Source organism: Euprymna scolopes, chromosome 10 (assembly GCF_053919585.1).
Source record: "Euprymna scolopes isolate OS-2025 chromosome 10, ASM5391958v1, whole genome shotgun sequence".
Classification (NCBI taxonomy): domain Eukaryota; kingdom Metazoa; phylum Mollusca; class Cephalopoda; order Sepiida; family Sepiolidae; genus Euprymna; species Euprymna scolopes.
Window position 1 is genome coordinate 21,213,644 of NC_136491.1, and position 20,084 is coordinate 21,233,727.

The window sequence follows — 20,084 nt, forward strand, 5'->3', positions numbered from 1 at the left end:
AATTTTATGTTTTGGGCTCAAATCAAGTTATTATGTTAGATCCATGTCAAAGGAACCTATATCTAAAATTTCAAGTGTTTAGACCCAAAATTGGCGGAGGAGTTTGGTAGAGTTCTCAAAGGTCAAATAATTGAACTTTGACCCCTTAGCAGCCAAATTTCTGACCAGAAACGGTTTACGAAGATTTTCCCAAATCTCTATACCAAATATATCAAATTTCGAGTCTGTAGACTGAAAATTGACAGAGTTATTGTGTAGGGAAATGTACACAGACAGACACAGACACACACACGCACACAGACATAACACTTTCACTTTTATATATATATATATATATATATATATATATATATATATATATTAAGTAAGATGATTGATAATTTATAATTAAAATTAAAAATTAAAAATCGGTTTCACAAGGAAGAAAAAACAAAATCAATAAATTGTACGATCGTTTCGGAAACAATGTTTTTATTGAGATAGACAATAAGTCTTGAACAATAATTTTATCATATAGCTTTTTGAAACAAAGTCTCCTCATCAGCAAAAATATTGGGCTTTTTTTCTTTAAAGACACCAAAAATTAACCTACCATTTTTAAAGTAAGGCAGATGTAGCCCTTAATGGTTCGCCTTCTAAATATTACTAATATATTCTTACTTAATATTAAAATAGCTCTAAGATATATATGCCTATCGAGCTTATTATATATCTACATTAAAACGAGCACTGTTTTCTTTTACTTTATTTTAATTGTATTAATGAATTTACTAATCCCCTTAATATATATATATATATATATATATATATATATATATATATATATATATATATATACATATATATATATATATATTGAATGAACAACAGCATAATTGGAAATTACTGGCTGAAGAATTAACTGAACTTTATTCTGTCGGTTTCTTGATCCGACGAGGGGATGTGATGCGCATAGTGTGTTAGGTACAAGTTAGGGTTAAGTTCATGCTTGCATGCCTTCTCGCTTTCAGCTAACACCGCTAGCTAACCTCACGGTGAAAAGGGAGCAGCTATGTATAAGTCTTCCCTGCCAGTACATAGCGTCTCCATCATCAAGACTCCTACAGTGCCTCCACATTGGCAACACATGGTAACTGGGTGCCTTGCGCCCCAGGCTAAACTTGTAGGAGATCTCAGAGTAGTAGGGGACCCAGAGGTAGTGCGTTATGGCCCACCGATGTGTGGACATGCCCTGGCACACTACCAACCCTTACCCCACTGTCTTGTGGGTGCCCTTGGTTGGGCGAAGACTAGGGGAACCAACCCCAAAATCAAACACCACTGCCTTGTGGTCTTTATCACAGCAAAAGGCTAAGAGATAGGAACTCTGATTTCAAATCCTACTGCCGCCTTGCAGTTTTCCTAAAAACGCTACGGAATCTTATCCAGAAAGAGAAGGCATAGTAGCGGACACAATAGGGCGACTGTCAATCTCACTAAGATTACTTTCGGCCAGAAGCTGCAGCCTCCTCTGCTGCCAGTCGTCGTGGGTTTGCTCCACTGGGCATGAGTATTGGAGGTTCAGAGGGTGTCTATCTGATGTGCAACAGATACTACACCTAAACTGTGCAAGCAAGTTAGGAGCCAAGGTGGAAAGTCCTGTGGCGATGGAGTGAGGATAACGGTGGCAGGTGTGAGAGCTGAGAGCCACTAGTCCAACCTCTGCGCATAGGTGGCTGTGTGTGAAGGTCGCAGGTGTTCCAGGTGGACGACGATACCCTGAGGCAGCTGCACGGATGACGAAGCAGCCCTGTTCAGGGATAGCACTGTTTGCCCTGGAAGGGGACGCCTCTATAAAAGATGAGGTAAACAAAGCTCATCCAAAGACAATCTGACTGTCAAACTGCGGGCAGTGGATCTCCAATCCAGCGGTAACAACAGAAGAAATAACAACACTCAAGACTTGAACATCGCTACATGGAACGTCAGAACCATGCTTGATACGGACTTAGGTAACAGACCATGTAGAAGAACAGCACTCATAGATCTGGAGCTCAAAAATACAAATATCAACATAGCTGCATTGCAGGAGACAAGATTCAGTGGGGAGGGCCAACTCAGAGAAGCAAGAAGTTGGAAAGGCTGTCTTGTAGATCAACCAAAAAGAGCTGGAGTCGCTTTTGCGATCAGAAATGACCTAGCCAGTAGACTCGGAAGCTAGAAAAGAGGCTCTGGACAAGGGATGGTATCCGGCTAGAGACGAAGTGCAGAGTCTACAAAACATACGTCCTGCCAGCCCTGCTGTACTCAGCAGAGACCTACACTCTGTATAGAGAACATGTAAGGAGATTGGAAGCCGTCCAACAGAGACACCTGATAAAGATCATGAAGATCAAATGGAGTGACTTTATACCAAACATGGAAATTCTCAGGAGAGCAAACCTAAATAGTGTGGAAGCTACCCTTGCTACTATGCAACTATGATGGACCAGGCACATTACTAGAATGGAAGAAAACCGAATTCCAAAGATGATCTTCTATGGGGAACTGGAAAATGGAACCTGCAAGGTAGGAGGTCAGAAGCTCCGCTCCAAAGATGTAACAAAGCGGCACCTGAAGGCAATGAATATCAATGTCGAGAGTTGGGAGGAACAAGCCAAAGAAAGGAGTGGTTGGCGGAACAGTCTCCACAAAGGAAAGAAAGAAATAGAGAGAAAGATTGGAGAAGCCTTAGAGTTGAGACACTATAGACGACACAACCCTGGCACCCACATATGCAGTGCCTGTGACCGGATGTTTCACACAGAAAGAGGACTATGCCAACACTGAAGGATAAAGCACAGAGGCCCCGACTAGTCATCATCAAGACTGACGGACTGTATGATGATGATGATGATGATATTACATAGTTGGAATTTTAATAATGTCAAAATAAGTTGAATGTTACCTCGAGTCTCTGTCCATTACATCACTCATTTCTGACGTTAATAATTTAGTAAGTTAAGAAGGAAATGATTATTGGCATACATTGGTCTCTCTCCCGTAAATCGATTCTCTCTCTAATAAAACCTTGAAGAAAACTCAACAAAAGTTTCCCTGTGTCTTTGCTGCAGTTAAGTTTTATCTGTTTATGTTATAGTGAAATTTTATTTGTTTTAATTTAACAGACGAGACGTTTGAGAACAAGTTGATGAAACACTAATCATCAAACAGCGACGATGCAATGAAATAAAAGACCACATATAAAATCCCTACATGTTTGTATAAATACTTTTATTTTATTTAGTTTGTTGATCACTCATGCATAAAAACATAACACTTTGATATATTAATATTTCTTTTTAAATATGAATGTTTAAAAACACATTTCTTAACTGCTATATTTTCTTTTTTTTTTATTCAGGTGTTAAAAATTGAAGAAAATGATGGCTTTGAAATTAATGGTCAGTGGAAGGTGTACACAAAGGATTTGACCAATGGCAAAACCCACGTTGAAATATTTGATGGCGTTTTAGTTTGTACGGGTAACTTTGTTTCCCCGATCATTCCACATATTTTGGGACAAGAAAAGTTCAAAGGTCAAATTTTGCATTCGCAGCAGTATAAACATCCCAAGAATTTTGAAGACAAACGAGTTGTGGTCGTTGGAATTGGAAACTCTGGAGGTGACATCACTGTTGAACTTGGTGCTGTTAGTCCGCAGGTTTGTAATTATTTTTCTTTTTCTTTTCATTCAATTTATTTTGGACTTTTTAAAAATATTATGAGCTAAAGTAGCCATGTAACTATGTACAAATAAAACTTATATTACTGAGTAACATATATATATATATACTGCCAAACTTTACCGTAGGAATGGTATTCTTTTTGTTATAGGCGATGCCATTTTTACGCCATACATGTGTTGCTGTGTTTCTTCCAAAAATTTTGATTTTCGTTTCGTCTGGCCAGATTACCTTGTTCCAAAATTCTTGGGTTGTTCCCCATGTGTTTTAACATAATTCAAACGTGATCTGACATGTTTAAGCTTCAATAATGGAACTTTTCTTGGGAACCTTGATACAAAACCTGCACGATTTAGAACTCTACTGATTGTATCCTTGCTTACATTAATCTCAGCTTCTCTGAGGTCGGTTTGAATTTCACCACGAGTAAGAAAAGTTTTTTTTTTTACCTTTCTGCTTACCCACCTTGATTATGTTTTCGTTTAATTTCCTTGGCCGACCACATCTTGGAAGATTTGCAACAGCTTCACCAGAGTTTTTAAACTTTCTAATAACGTTTCCAACTGTACTAAGTGGTAGATTAAGTTCCCTTGATATTATTCGATACCGTTTTCCTTCTTTGTGCTTATCAATGATTATTTTAATTTCCTTAATTCATGCATTTCATTTCCTCTGATGATATGAGCTATTGTTGAAAATCCATGGATTAAGGAAATTAAAATAACCCCTTCTATATATTCCTTTGTCAAGCAATAAATTCTTGAATCGAATATATGTCTCTATATGTTGTTTTTTTCAGAATTTAAAATTGAACCACGAAACTTATATGTTGCTCTATTCTTAAATATTGAGCTTTTCCTTTTTGGCTAGGATCTCCATGAAAGTATTACTTCAAATAATATCTATCAGGATTTTTCATGAATCCTGTCTTATCTCGCTTATATATATATATATATATATATATATATATATATATATATATATATATATATATATATATATATATATATATATATATATATATATAAAGAATTGTATGGTTTGTATTTAAATTTTTTCCGGCAGAAATATAAAATTTTTAAACACAAATTTATTATTCGAAGCAAGGAATACACAAAATTTAAAGTTCTTTCCTTGATTCACGGATTTTCAATTCATGGCTCATCTCTTCAGAGGAAATGTCTTTAACAAAATAATCATTATGCATAAACATAATTTTGCTTTTTAGCACTTATATTGAAAAAGTTAGCGCATATATTGAAAAATTAGCACAGATATTGAAAATTAATAAAAATATTTTTACTGGAACATAAAAAGGAGATCATTTTAAGATGATCCAATGAGAGAATTGGATTAAACAAGAAAAAGGATATGTATATTCGAGTGAATACATGGGAATAATGATGGATATTATTTTTATATTTCATACGGGTTAATGATTCCAATATTGGAGGTAAAATCGACAACTGCCGAATCCAGCGTCCAGAAGAAATGGCAAAGATCCTTGACAACATTAAAAGCATGGAGATAATAAGTCTCTTTTGTTTTCGTATTAGGCAGTCTGCAGAAATATTTTTTTCATGTTTAAATCTAGCTGAAACATGTGAATGTGCCAATTAGCAAAACATTCATCAAACATAGATAAATTCATATATAGATTTAAATTTAATTTTTTATATTCATTTTTAATTTTTTATATTCATTTGAAATTCTTTTATTCATTTTTCATTATATTCATTTTTAATTTTTTATATTCATTTTAAATTTTTTATATTTATTAGAAATTCTTTTATTCATTTTTCATTATATTCATTTTAATTTTTTATATTCATTTTAAATTTTTTATATTTATTAGAAATTCTTTTATTCAATTTTCATTATATTCATTTTTAATTTTTTATATTCATTTTAAATTTTTTATATTTATTAGAAATTCTTTTATTCATTTTTCATTATATTCATTTTAATTTTTTATATTCATTTTAAATTCTTTTATTCATTTTTCATTATATTCATTTATTTTTTATATTCATTTTAATTTTTTATATTCATTTTAAATTCTTTTATTCATTTTTCATTATATTCATTTATTTTTTATATTCATTTTTAATTTTTTATATTCATTTTAAATTCTTTTATTCATTTTTCATTATATTCATTTATTTTTTATATTCATTTTTAATTTTTTATATTTATTAGAAATTCTTTTATTCATTTTTCATTATATTCATTTATTTTTTATATTCATTTTTAATTTTTTATATTCATTTGAAATTCTTTTATTCATTTTTCATTATATTCATTTTAATTTTTTATATTCATTTTAAATTTTTTATATTTATTAGAAATTCTTTTATTCAATTTTCATTATATTCATTTTTAATTTTTTATATTCATTTTTAATTTTTTATATTTATTAGAAATTCTTTTATTCATTTTTCATTATATTCATTTTAATTTTTTATATTCATTTTTAATTTGTTATATTCATTTTAAATTCTTTTATTCAATTTTCATTATATTAATTTTAATTTTTTATATTCATTTTAAATTTTTTATATTTATTAGAAATTCTTTTATTCAATTTTCATTATATTCATTTTAATTTTTTATATTCATTTTAAATTTTTTATATTTATTAGAAATTCTTTTATTCATTTTTCATTATATTCATTTTAATTTTTTATATTCATTTTAAATTCTTTTATTCATTTTTCATTATATTCATTTATTTTTTATTTAATTCTCATCCAAATTTTTCAATCAATATTTTTCATTCATTTCTTCTCACATTTGTTCATTCTGTTTATCATTTATTGTCTTTCCTTCATTTTTACATCAACTCTTTTTTTCATTTTTGATTCATTTTGCAGTTAATTGTTTGAAGTTTTTCCATTCTGGAGCAGTAAAATTATTAACATTATTTTTTAAGTGAGGAAGCTAAGAGAATCTGTTATTTTATTTGCTTCTCTGTTAGCAGTAAGTGTTAATTACAGTATTACATTTAAATCTCTTTGGACTATTTTCATTATTAACATCATTTCTCTTAATAATATTGTGAAAGTGGGTGCTGATGGAATGTCATTTGTTTTTCAACACATTAAAATAAGAGAGAGGAATGCGTTGGCAAAGGAGAAAGAGTGGGGAGAGGGAGAAAAATGGAGGAGGGGAAAAAGACAAAGATAAAAGTTTTAATAAAGTTTCAATAAGAGATTTTACATACACTACATTTTTCATAGAACTTAAATTAAGTTCTATGTTGTTTTTGATGGCTAAAGACAAATCTTGTGAATATATTTCATTTCAGGTTTATCTTAGCACTCGAAGAGGTGCTTGGATCATGAACCGTCTCTTTAAAAAGGGTGTTCCAATTGATATGGCTTTTACAAAAAGATCCATGAAAACAATTGAAAGTTTGCTGCCTTTAACGCTTCTTGAGTGGTATTCTGAACACCAATTGAATCAACGTTTTGATCATGCCCTTTACGGGATCAAGCCAAAGAATTCTTTCAGTTGTCAGCTTCCAACATTGAATGATGACCTGCCCAACAAGATTATCTCGGGACGTGTTCGAATCAAACCAGACATCAAAGAGATCAGTGAAAAGGGTGTCTACTTTGTTGATGGAAGTTATGTGGATGCAGACGTGATTGTCTTTGCTACGGGCTATCAAACTAAGTTTCCATTCATCCCCAAATCTGTGTTTGATATCCAAAATAACAAAGTTCAATTTTATAAATATATGTTTCCACCTGACAATAAAAAGAACACACTAGCCGTCATTGGTATCATCCAACCAGTGGCAGCCATCATGCCAGTATCGGAACTTCAATGTCGAGTCGCAGCACGTGTTTTCAAGGTAAGATGCATTTTTTAAAAATGTTTATTTATTATGTTAGATATTGGACGAGTATACCCCCTAATATATAAAGTATTTACTTGAGAATAACATGAAATAAAATGTCATCGAGGATCAACTTAATGAACTCAAGGTGTTTGACTCTGGAAATTAATTGAAACAGATATGATGCCACATGGCTCAAAGAGAGTGTGAGAAAAAAGAGTTAGTCTATTTGGGGCACATAATGCGTAGACACATTAAATGGGAGAGGTGACTCTTTACTCTTTTTAAACCCAAACGAGGCATACTTCCACTTGAAACTAGGAGGCTGCTATTTGAGATCATGTTTAACAGGAGTGTGGGGAGTTGAGCAGCGAGATGTCAATTTACATTACATTTAAACTTGTTCAGTTTAGTACAGTCAAATAAGCAGGAAACATGGAGTGAATTCCAAAGTCTGGCAGTCAGAGGGAAGAAACTGTTAGAGTAGAAGGCTTTCCAACATCTAGGGACCTCAAGATTGAATGGGTGGAATTTTGCTGCTTTCTGGGTTAGTTGGGGGTGTGTACGTCAAGGAAGCACAAGTGCTAAGAGTTTATCGGAACACATTCCACTACAATTATTGTAAAACAGGCACAGGGATGCGATATTTCACGATGGGACAGAGGTTGGCACTTCTGAGACTTGTTAGATTTTTTATCAGATCTTATCGAAGAGATTGAAAGGCTAATGGTAGATGCACTAGCCCAGATGTAGCAACAATATGGATGGGCGAATTGTGGCTTTGTAAAGATATAAGATTCTTTCTGGTGTGAGTAATTTTCTAGCATGGTATAGGGAGCCCACCTTCTTTGCAACAGCTTTTCAATGTTTCCAATGTATTTGTTCCAATTCACGTTGCTTGTATTTGAAAGATGGGCTCTCTGGTAAAGTGTTATTTGTCATAGCAATCGGTGGTTGAGAAGTCTGTGTTTTAGTAGCATTAGAATGTTACCAACCACTCATGGATTTATTCCACTACAAATTGAATTTTCTTTTCTAGGGTTTCTTCCATTGCCTTGGATATGCGTGCATATGTGTCTTCGACAAATATACCCATCTGAGACACAATTTTATCAGAGAGTCTATTCATAAATATCAGGAATAATAAAGGTCCAAGTGTCGACGCCTGGGGTACACATGCAGTAACGTTATTTTGTTTAGACGTATGGTCCACGAGGACAACATGGATTTTTCTCTTGTCAAGGAAATATTTGATTATATTGATTATACATCCAGAAATATCATATGATGTAATTTTCATAAAAAGTCCGTTCATACCAAACAAATGTTTTGGATACATCAAGCTTTCTCTGCTTTATCCAGTGCATGGTATGCATTTGGAGATGATCGTTAAAATATCTGTGGTAGAACAACATTGCCTACATCCAAGAAGAATTTACAAGATGGTTGATAAAAGAGTTAAAGATTTTAGCAAAGAACAGGACAAGAGTGATCGGGCAATAATTGAGCAGGTTAATTATTTGGCCAGAATTGTTTAACACTTGTATAACAGAGGCAATTTTCCAGTTACCAGGAAAGCAAAACTTTGCTGTATTTGTTGAAGAGTTGGAAAGGATAGCTCAGCGACACATTTTTTAATTACTATGTCAGGGATGAGATCAGGCCCACATGCCTTGCAAGTGTCTAGATTTTTTTATGGCGTCATGGACATGAGAAGACGTGATTTTAAATCTATGAGTTTGGCTTCCGTCTGCAAAGTGAAATTTGGGAGACAATAATTTGAGGGGTCTAATATCAATTTCTTTCTATTTAGTTTAGTTATGCAAACTAGTTTATGTAACTTTTCTCAGTCGTAAGGTTCTAATCTGCACCACATATTGGAGAGAACTTGAATTCTTACTAGACATTCTCCTTGCGTGCGTAAGGTCTCTCTGTAAAAGAGTTAGCCTGGACAACCTGATATAAGGGTAATTCCCCCATAAGTAAACCTTAACTAAATATTCAAAGTAACATAATCTTTGCAGCTCAAATAAGATCTTTTATCAGACTAGATGAATTCTTATTCTCAAATCCAATAAGACCATTCACTCAGCATCTTTCAGCAGTTTACAGAATCCCAGTTCATCTGTAAGCATGACTAATCATAATTATTATGTGTTGTAGTCTTAATCTTGTCTACATGTTGTGAAAAATGTCAAGAAAAGCACTAACAACTAATGAATATATAGTTGGATTGACGAATAAAAAGCAGAATAGAAAACATGAATGGATCACTAGTCTGCAGGTTCTAACTCAACAGTGGGATTTTTGGGATAAGATATGAATTAACAAACAAAATGTTTATATATCAACGATTTAACACAAATGTAAAATATTTTTTTTATTAAATTTTCACCCCAAACAAGGACAAATGTCACTTTCAAGTAGGGGGCTACTATCGGGGATCTAAGTTGTGGGGATATTATAATGAGATATGAGTAGCAAGACGTCTGTTCACATTACACTTGAACTTCTGCATATCAGTACAGTTGGGGAAGCAGAATCCCAGAAGGGAGTTTCAAAGTCTAGCAGTTCTGGGGAAGAAACTATTGGAGTAGAAGGCTTTCTTACACCAAGGGATCTCTACTTTAATTTAGCTGCTTGTTGGGTTTGTCGGGGGTATTCACGTCGAGGGGGTACAGAGCATTCATCATTAAAGTACTTGTAGAACAGGCAGAGAGATGCAACATTCCGTCAATGGGACTGAGGCTGAAGCCTAGATGACAGTTCAGGACCTATCAGGTTGGCGACTCTCTTTTGAACCCTGTCCAGGAGTAAGAGACAAGTAGCAGATGCACCAGCCCAAATGTGTCAAGAGTACTCCATACATGGGCGAATGGTGGCCTTGTAGAGGTATAAAATACTTTCAGGCATAAGTAGTTTTCTAGCACGGTAGAGGGATCCTACCTTCTTCATAGCAGTCTTGACAATGCTCTCAATGTATCCAGTTCATGTTCCTTGTAAACGTTAAGCCGAAGAGTTTAAAGGAAGTACTTTCGGGTGATGTGTTTTTGGCCATTGCTATTGGTGGTAGAAAAGGTTTCTTGTAATTATTGAAGGAAACAAGCTTAATCTTAGCAGCATTGAATGTGACCGTCCATTTTTGTCACCATTCCACTACAGATTGGAGATCTTCCTCTAGTGTTTCTGCCATTTCCTTAGATATGTGTTAATTTGTTTTCCCCTTGTGCCTGTTATAGAGAGTGGTGCCATCAGCAAATATACCCATCTCCAAAACAATTTTATCAGAGAGGTCATTTATGAATATCAGAAATAATAAAGGTCTAAGGATAGGCCCCTGAGGTACTCTCGCATTTATATCATATTATTTAGATGTACGACCATCGAGAATAACCTGGATTTTTCTCTTTAAGAAGGATTTAATTTCATTATGTATTCTTACAGTGATACCATATGATCTAATTTTCCTTAGAAGATCATCGTGCCATACCCTATCAAAAGTCTTAGATATATCGAGGATCTACCGCTCTACCCTCCCCTGTTTTGTCCAGTGAACGGTATATACGTTCAGAGGTTACAGTTAGGATATCCGCTGTGGAATGGACTTGCCTAAATTCATATTGATTGTCGGTCAGGAGTTTCGCAGCTGTAAGGTGATGGACTAGAGCTTGATTAATTAAGGACTCAAATATTTTGGTGAAAAGCGGGAGAAAGCTAATGGGGTGATAATTTAATGGGTCGTTTATTTTGCCAGAATTCTTGAAAACTGGCACCACAGAAGCAGTTTTCCAGCAGTCAGAAAAGCAAGATTCGTTAAGGCATTTGTTGTAAAGTTTGGAGAGAACTTTAGCAACCTCATCGGAGTATTTTTTTAATAGCACACCCGAGATGAGATTGGGTCCACATGCCTTCTCAGGTATTTGGTATCATGTAAAATATAGTTTCAAAAGACCAAAGTTTGTTGAGAATGTTTTCAAGTAAAAATTTCTGGAATAAGAAATAGACAAATGTTTGGTCTAAAGTTCTGTTGTAGGCATGTGTGTGAGAGGAGAGTCTGCCTTCTTGATGTCATATATTTACTGGAGATCGAGCCTCAGGCGTAAAGAGATTTCAGCATTTCTCATTCCAGTCTCCTGGTATGCGCGTTTGAAAAATCAAGGCAGGTGTTGCATTGCCCATAAGAACTCGTTATCTTTGTTCATCAAAACACTGTTGCAGAATTTCACGTTGGATTACTACATTTGCATATAAGGGTTACTTATTTTAGGTTTGAAAATATTTCCATTGGGTGAAAATTCTTTGATTTAACATCTTCATGTTAAAAGTTGTCATCTTTAGATAGTGATAAAGAGGACATATTGAAATAGACTATAGAAAGAAAGAAGGTAAACAATAAAACCATTTGTGTTTTAGCATTCATCTGAATTGCATCTGGATGTAAGAATTTGACGATAAAAGAAGTAAAAAAAAGGAAAGAAATAAAAGTAACCGGAATGAACAAAGAAATCAAATTACAAAAATTATTTTTTCAAAATTTGTTTAAATATTGAAAATTTTGCTGAAAATGAAAAAATCTCTCACTGACAACATCTCTATTTAAAAATTAATTGAAATATAAAATCTGCAAATTGATTAACGCATTAAGTTCATTATATTTAAAAGTGAAATTGTTCGTTTCAGGGGGACATAACTCTACCGTCTGCTGATAAAATGTGGCAGGAAATCAAAATGAAGGAAGAAATAATAGCAAAATCATATGTGAAAAGCCCACGGCACACCATCCAAGTGGATTTCATCAAATTCATGGATGAATTGGCACAATTGTGTGGCTGCAAACCAAACCTTTGTATGTGGATTTCTTTTTTTTTTTTTCAATGTTCCATGTCTGTTGTTTTCTTTATTACAAAAAACTTTATTATTTGATCTTAAGTTCATTAGCATTTTCACAATTGTGTCCCAGATTTCAGATTAATTATATGTTGTCCTAAATTTTGTATTAATTACGTAAGTGTCTTAAATATTTTTGCCAATCTATATATAAATGATGAAAATCGTTTTTCTGGTAATATACTTTTTATGTTTGTCCATCCAATGCAGACCTAAAACATAAACCAATTATGTAAGCTAGGTATTGTTTATAGTAAAAAAACAAAAACACTGAACTAACATTTTCTCTGACTTAGTTTTGGCCGATTTTCTATTCAAACACTGGATTCTGACTTAAGAAGCATTCAAGAGTATAAAAAGATGATTTTCTGTTTAAGTTCTTCACAAAATATATTTTTTATAACATATACATGTTATATAACATATGCATGTTATATAACATATACATGTTATATAACATATACATGTTATATAACATATACATGTTATATAACATATGCATGTTATATAACATATACATGTTATATAACATATACATGTACACCATACAACACATTGAATGAGCTCTATTAAAATAATCAAATTTAAAAATCCAAACACTTAAAATTGGAACTGAATATCTTTTTACGTACATTAATAAATAGTATGAATAATTTGAAGAGTTTGGAACATATAAAGTTATAGATATGTTAACATCATAAAACCACCATCTTCATAAGTTTTTTTTAAGACTCCCACCCACATTCTTTTAAAAGTTTGCTACCACTCTTTTATGAAGAATTTCGTCATAAAAATTGAAAATCAATCAGGAAACACATAACTCTTAATCTTTGTTTGGATTCAAAATAATTTTTTTATCTTAATTTTATGATTTCAATTTGACAAGTAATGAAAATTTTAAAAAAAATCAATTTTCATACCATAACTTTTTTTACCGTTTTCATGCTTTAAAGTTGTAAGTCACTTTCTCTTTTCATGGTAGCAGTTTTTAATCACCCTTTCGGAACATATATAGTCACCATTTTAATGAAATCAAACAATTTGACTGCTCTATTGGCAAAATAATCAGCAACGATAACATCAATCTGCAGAAACAATTGTTTATAGATTGTTATAAACAGCATTTACATGTTATAAACTACATTTACATGTTATAAACTACATTTACATGTTATAAACTGCATTTACATGTTATAAACTACATTTACATGTTATAAACTACATGTACATGTTATAAACTACATTTACATGTTATAAACTACATTTACATGTTATAAACTACATTTACATGTTATAAACTACATGTACATGTTATAAACTACATTTACATGTTATAAACAGCATTTACATGTTATAAACTACATTTACATGTTATAAACTACATTTACATTTATTTTGAAAAAAAAAATCATTATAAATCATAGCAGGAAATAAAACAACAACATAACAATTAAAATTTACATGATAGGGTCAATTTTGCATATAAATTTAATATAAAATGATCTCTTATTTCCAGGTCATTCTTGCTTTTTAGAACAGTTACCCTCCACATTTTTTGGCATTTTTTTCAAGCTGAAAATTTAGTATAAAAAATAATTACCCTTACACTAACCCTGGAATCGAGTGACAAGCCCACCTTTTAAAAATCCGTTTTCTTAAACATGAACTCTAAATCTGAGTAACAAACTAAAAAAAAAAAATCTTTTAATTGAACATCTGTTACAAGCCCCATCCCTCCTACAAAAACATCAGTTTAAAGAGGACAATCACCAAACCTTACTGGAATAAGAATGTTTGCTCACTTCACAAACTTACAGTAAGGAGTACAAAAAAACTTTCGGATATTCAAACATCTGCAAATGTTTCCTTTATTTTAACAGGCTAATCGGGATTGAGCACAGAACCAGAAATTAAACTGTTAATGTCTTATATTAACTGAAACTGCATTGAATAGAAGTTATGTTTGTATGCATAATCGACCTTATAACACGCGAAATGTTAATTCTTTGTTTAAGTCTGTTTTTAAATACATTTAAAACTTTCCAACGCAATGGAAATAATCAACAAAGCAATTCTCCACTGCAGCACTTGACCCAACAATTCTTTCTAGTTGAACGTTTCTTTCTTTTCCTCTTTTTTTTTACCAACGCATTTCAGGTGAAATGATTTTTAACTACTTACATATCATTAGGAAATTAGTATAAATTCCAAAAATTATGCAAAATGATTCAGTAGAGAAATAATTACAAGTAAAACTAGAATTTATCGAATTTCTAATCAACCCTTTCTTTTTTTTTAATCTTTTTTTTCTTCTTTTTAATTTTTTTTTTCTATTTTTGTTTTCTTATTTTGATCTCTTCCAAATTCTGTTTCATCTTTTTCTTTTTTTCTTTGAACAGGGAAAATGTTGCTGGTTGATCCCTATCTGGCTTTGTTTTGCTTCTTCGATTCTTGCACACCGTACCAATACAGATTGGTCGGCCATGGCAAGTGGAGTGGAGCCAAGGATGCATTGTATAACCAATGGAATCGAACATTTTCTGGTCTGAATCCATCTTTTAAACCAACTCCAAATACTGCAGCTTCCAATTTTCTTGTGGTGGCCATCTTGTTTATTGCGACAGCTTTTCTGCTGAAATTGATGTTTTGATTTTTTTTGTTGTTTTTCATTATAATTTGCCATTTATATTTTCTATACTTTTGAAATGTTTCTTTACTGTTTGCAATTTTTAAAGTCGAATGTTTGATTTTTATTCATTATAATTTGTCCTATATTTTCTGTACTTTTGAAATGTATCTTGACTGTTAGCGGTATTTGAAGACAATGACAAATGAAATACCTCCTGTTTTGATGATCTTGTGCCAAACCACCTTCCTTTTGTATGTTGTTATTTAACAAGATTTTATTACTCTTTCTCTCTTTCTTCTTTCTTACTTTAACTTTCTTACTTTAACTTTTATTTTTTCTTCTCCCCATCTTATTTTACCTTTTCCCTCTTATAACTGTTTTCTCTTAAAAGACTAAGTCTTTCAACGATTCATAATGGCGTATGCAAGTAAAATATGTTTTGTTTCATCAAAAATTACTTATTCTCCACATTTTATACCGCACTCAATCTAATGCGTCAATTCAGTTGTGAGAGACAAAGGACACCCCCTGTAGGGGCAGTAGCACGTGTAATTGTGAGGCAAGGGTTGCGCAATCCTAACAACACCTCTCCTGAATCGGCACTGTTTTCTGTCCAGTTTCAAGGAGAAGTCCAGGACGACTGGAAACAATGCCGAGATAAGCGGAGAGCACATACAGCACCTGGAAATCTGAAATGGTCACCCATCTAGTACTGTCCAGGTTCAATGTTGCTGAACTTCGGTAATCCAACAGGAACCTGTGTGTCAACGTGATTATGTTGTACAGTCCACACGCACATGTTATGCAGAGGTGGGAGAATTCATCTTAATTTCAACCTTTTTTGCCTTATACACCTGATTTAATGAATGTAAACGATGTTTCTTTATTTAATTAAATAACATATATATTTTCATCATATATGTGACGTGGTGTTACACTCGTTGCAGGAACAAACAAAAATAAATAGGAAAGAAATAAAAATCCGATTTGGCATTTTTTAAAAGTGCAAATGAAAGTTATTTATTTGTGGTTCTTCTGAAACAACACATTTCATTATTTTTTCCAAGTCTTTTCACACACACACACACACACACACACACACACACACACACACACACACACCTGTTTTTTAAAAGTCTCTGTCCCTCCAGCATATGGCGTCAATCCTGCCCAGCATGCAACTTGCTACTCTCTCTTACCACATAGAATATTTTCCCCCACCCCTTTTCTTGTGATGCAAACTCGCGCACACTTGCTAATTTGTATACGTGATATAACAGCTGCTGCTGCTAATATTTCCGTTAGCCAATTATCTTTCGGCTGCGGTATTTTAAATATTTTTGTTTTAAAGCTGCTAAGTCTTAAAAAAAATATTTTTATTCATCTTTTTATAAATATGTCTTTTCTAAAGTTGCTTATCTTAAAAAAAATATATTTCTATACATTTTTGTAACGTTTCTTTTATTTCTGAAACTACTGATTAATATATATATATATTAATTTATTTTTATAATATTTGTGTTTTAAAGTTGCCGATTTAAAAAAAAAATATTTCCATCTATTTTCATAATGTTCTTTTTCTTTTTTTTCGAAAACTAATGATTAAAATATATAGATTTTCATTTATTTTTATAATATTTGGGTTTTAAAGTTGCTGCCTTAAAGAAATATATTTCCATCTATTTTCATAATGTTACTTTTGTCTAAAACTGGTGATTTTCGAAAAATATATAGCTAAAATTGCTAAATTGTATTAAATAAGAACATTTCAATTTGGACAAAGAGATACAATCATATCGTGGGGTCTCTGTTCGTGTCGGTCGTCCAAAGAATAGAAATATTTGTAAGTATGACAGCAAAAGATGAATGATTCAACTGTGAGGTTTCCATGGATCCCATTAATTAAAGATTATTTTTCTAAATTTTAAGAAGCACCCAAATATCAAAATAGTGTTTTGAACTGCTGTAGTTTAATATAGAAAAGGGCAGAATGTCTGACAACGATAATGCAAATGTATGAAGTAAAATTTAAAATCCCTCCAAATCCTTGTTTTGTTTTGCACCAAAATTCTTCTCATGATTGAAGTATCCGCCTTTAAAAATATTGACTTTCTATAATAGGATTCATTTTGTGACGATATGTTTATAAAAAATGAATCAAATGATTTTGAGGCAACAATCAAGGGACACAATTTGCTTCAACATTTGTAATTTTTGATTTTTACCTTTTCTTTAAACTCATATTTTTAATTAAAAATAAAACAAATAGATTCTCTACAGTGCAATGTAAACTACAATATATGTGGACTAAGTCACTGCAAGAAGGCAGGTGGAGCTTCCCCACAGTGCACCGTGGTAAGACCCCAACTAAAGTAAGCAATTAATCGATTTAATTGGAAAATGGGTGATTTCCTTGATTTCGGTGACAATAAAATATGGGAGGTTGAAACATTCGTTGGTCCTCATCCAATCAAATGAATTCAACACAACGATCGAGAAACACAATTTGCTACAACATATGCACGCATTTGTAAATTTCGGATTTTTTTAACCCCCCTCCCCCTCAAATGTTTTACTTTTTCTTTAAATTTGTTTTATTTTAAATCTATCTATATATGTAAAGGGCAAAATGTGTGTGTATGTATGTATGTGTCTTTGTTTGTATGCCTGCCAAAAAATTTCGACACACGTGACGGATCCTCACGAGATCAGTATCGTTTTGAAGCTCAATCCTTTGGACGGCAAATAGCGAAAAAATTGACCCAAAACATTATTTGTTTTAACTTCAGATAGAAATCGAAAACAGACCGACAATCATAACATAAATGCTTGAAGTAAAATTTAAAATCTGTGTATATACTTTCGTACAATGTACTTTATGTGGCTGGTAGTGTTCGTAGATAGGTTTTGTATAGTAGTGTCTTCGATAAGTATTTATAATCGAAAAAATCCGATGAAAGAAGGAGCAGGCGATTTTGACTAAAATTAACGCCTTATACAGCCTAACATCACAAGGAAAAAGTTTTATACCCGCACAAGTAGAAAGACTAGGCATATAAAATCACCAGTAGGTTCTTTAATATGACAGGGACACGTTCGAAATGAATGTTTCTGTTTAGTGCAAAATTGAGCCATGATACATGACTTTTGCATTTTAAACTTTAATGCAAGCCATTATATGTAAAAAATAATTTTATAAAATCAACAGTAGAGTCTCTACAGTGCAATATAGACTACAATGTATTGTGGATGCATTTAAGTTCATTCATTGATATTTATGCAGATTGCACAACCATCTATGGTAACACTTGAAGAGCTTTACTTTGTTTCTTTATCTTCCAACCTGAAGCACAACATAGTGCAATGGCTAAAACAATCGGTGCTATGATAAAATGTATCCCTTTCTCGATGCTGCCTATTTGGGTGCTTTAAATCTATTTGATCTAAAGAAACGAAGTTTTATCTTTGAATCAAGATGCTTTAAACCCAAATTTGTTTTTGAACTTTTCTTTGTATTTTATATCTTACAAATAATGATTGAAAACCATTTTTATATAAATTCTGTTAATTAATAGATTTTTATTTTTATGACAGTTTATAGAATTCTAATATATTTTTATATTTTTTGAAATAAAAAATTCTGATGACTTTTTGTGTTTGTCTTTTTTTTTAAAATCTTTTATGAACTTGAATATTTGATCTAAAATTCATTGTTGCACAAATTTTGAGAATATCTTGTTACCAAACATGTTATAATAATGTGTGTGTTTTTTTACATCAATAATACAACACATGTGATCAGACAAAATAATACTAGTCATTATTACTAGTTACCAGTGTTAAATTTGTAACACTGACGTGACATGAAAGTCATATTAAAGACAACATAAAATATGAGTTTATAAACAAAGGATGCAAATATATATATATATATATATATATATATATATATATATATATATATATATATATATATATATATATATATGTATATATATATATATATATGTATATATATATATATATATATATATATATTATAATATATAAAAGTATGATTTGTAAATAAAAATTGCATTGATATTCATACAAGATTATATGGAAATAGAAATTACTAGTAATTCAGCCTATTCATAACTTTATGTGCATATGTATATATATATTAAAAAGTTCAGGTAACCTACATTTAAAATTTCAAGTGTTTAGATCCAAAATTGGCGGAGTTTGGTATAGTCTGCAAAGATCAACTTTTTCAACTTTGACCTCTTGGCAGCCAAATTTTCGCCCCAAAACTGATTAAAACGTTTGCTGCATGTCTGAATATCCTTTTTGTAAAATTTCAAATGTTTAGACCAAAAATCGGCTGAAACGTTTGTTAAAGGCCACAAAAGTCAAATTTTTTGATTTTTGACCCCTTGGCAGCCAAAATTTCAGCCAAAAACCGATTAAAAAGCTTGCCCATTATGTAACATTTCAAATGTTTAGACCAAAAATTGTCTGAGTAATTTTGTAGAGACCACAGAGGTAAATTTTTTGTTAACTTTGGCCCCAATTTTGACCCTTTAACATTTATTGTTTTGGACTTAAATTCAATTAAAAAGTTTGATCCATGTCTAAAGAACCTACATCTAAAATTTCAAGTGTTTAGACCTAAAATTGGCGGAGGAGTTTGGTAGACTTTTCAAAGGTCAAATTGTTGAACTTTGACCCCTTGGCAGCCAAATTTCTGGGCGAAAACCGATTAAAAAGATTTTCCTAAATCTCAATACCTCTTATGTCAAATTTCAAGTCTGTAGACTGAAAATTGACAGAACAGTTTGGTAGGGAAATGTACACACACACACACACACACACACACACACACACACACACACACACACACACACACATGCGCGCACACACACCGTCAGACAATTTCATTTTTATAGATATATAAATGATGATTTTCAAATCATGAGATTTATGAACAAAGTTTTTGGTCATACCAATAAGAGTGTTAGTCTTGTGTGCTAATTTTTTT

General features: G+C 32.0%; 1 protein-coding gene across 2 annotated transcripts in view; it reads left to right on the forward strand.

Moving 5' to 3' along the window:
• LOC145285852 (flavin-containing monooxygenase 5-like) overlaps positions 1-18,712 on the forward strand; it is a 31,610-nt gene extending 12,898 nt beyond the window's left edge. The window contains exons 2-5 of one of the 2 annotated variants that reach the window (XM_080134292.1): positions 3,383-3,682; positions 7,012-7,563; positions 12,229-12,394; positions 14,835-18,712. In XM_080134292.1, coding sequence (XP_079990418.1) covers positions 3,383-3,682; positions 7,012-7,563; positions 12,229-12,394; positions 14,835-15,085 — 1,269 coding nt within the window. In that variant the 3' untranslated portion in view covers positions 15,086-18,712. The remainder of the gene's footprint in view (positions 1-3,382; positions 3,683-7,011; positions 7,564-12,228; positions 12,395-14,834) is intronic. The other variant, XM_080134293.1, reaches the window with a different exon arrangement.
• The last annotated feature ends 1,372 nt before the right edge of the window (positions 18,713-20,084 follow it).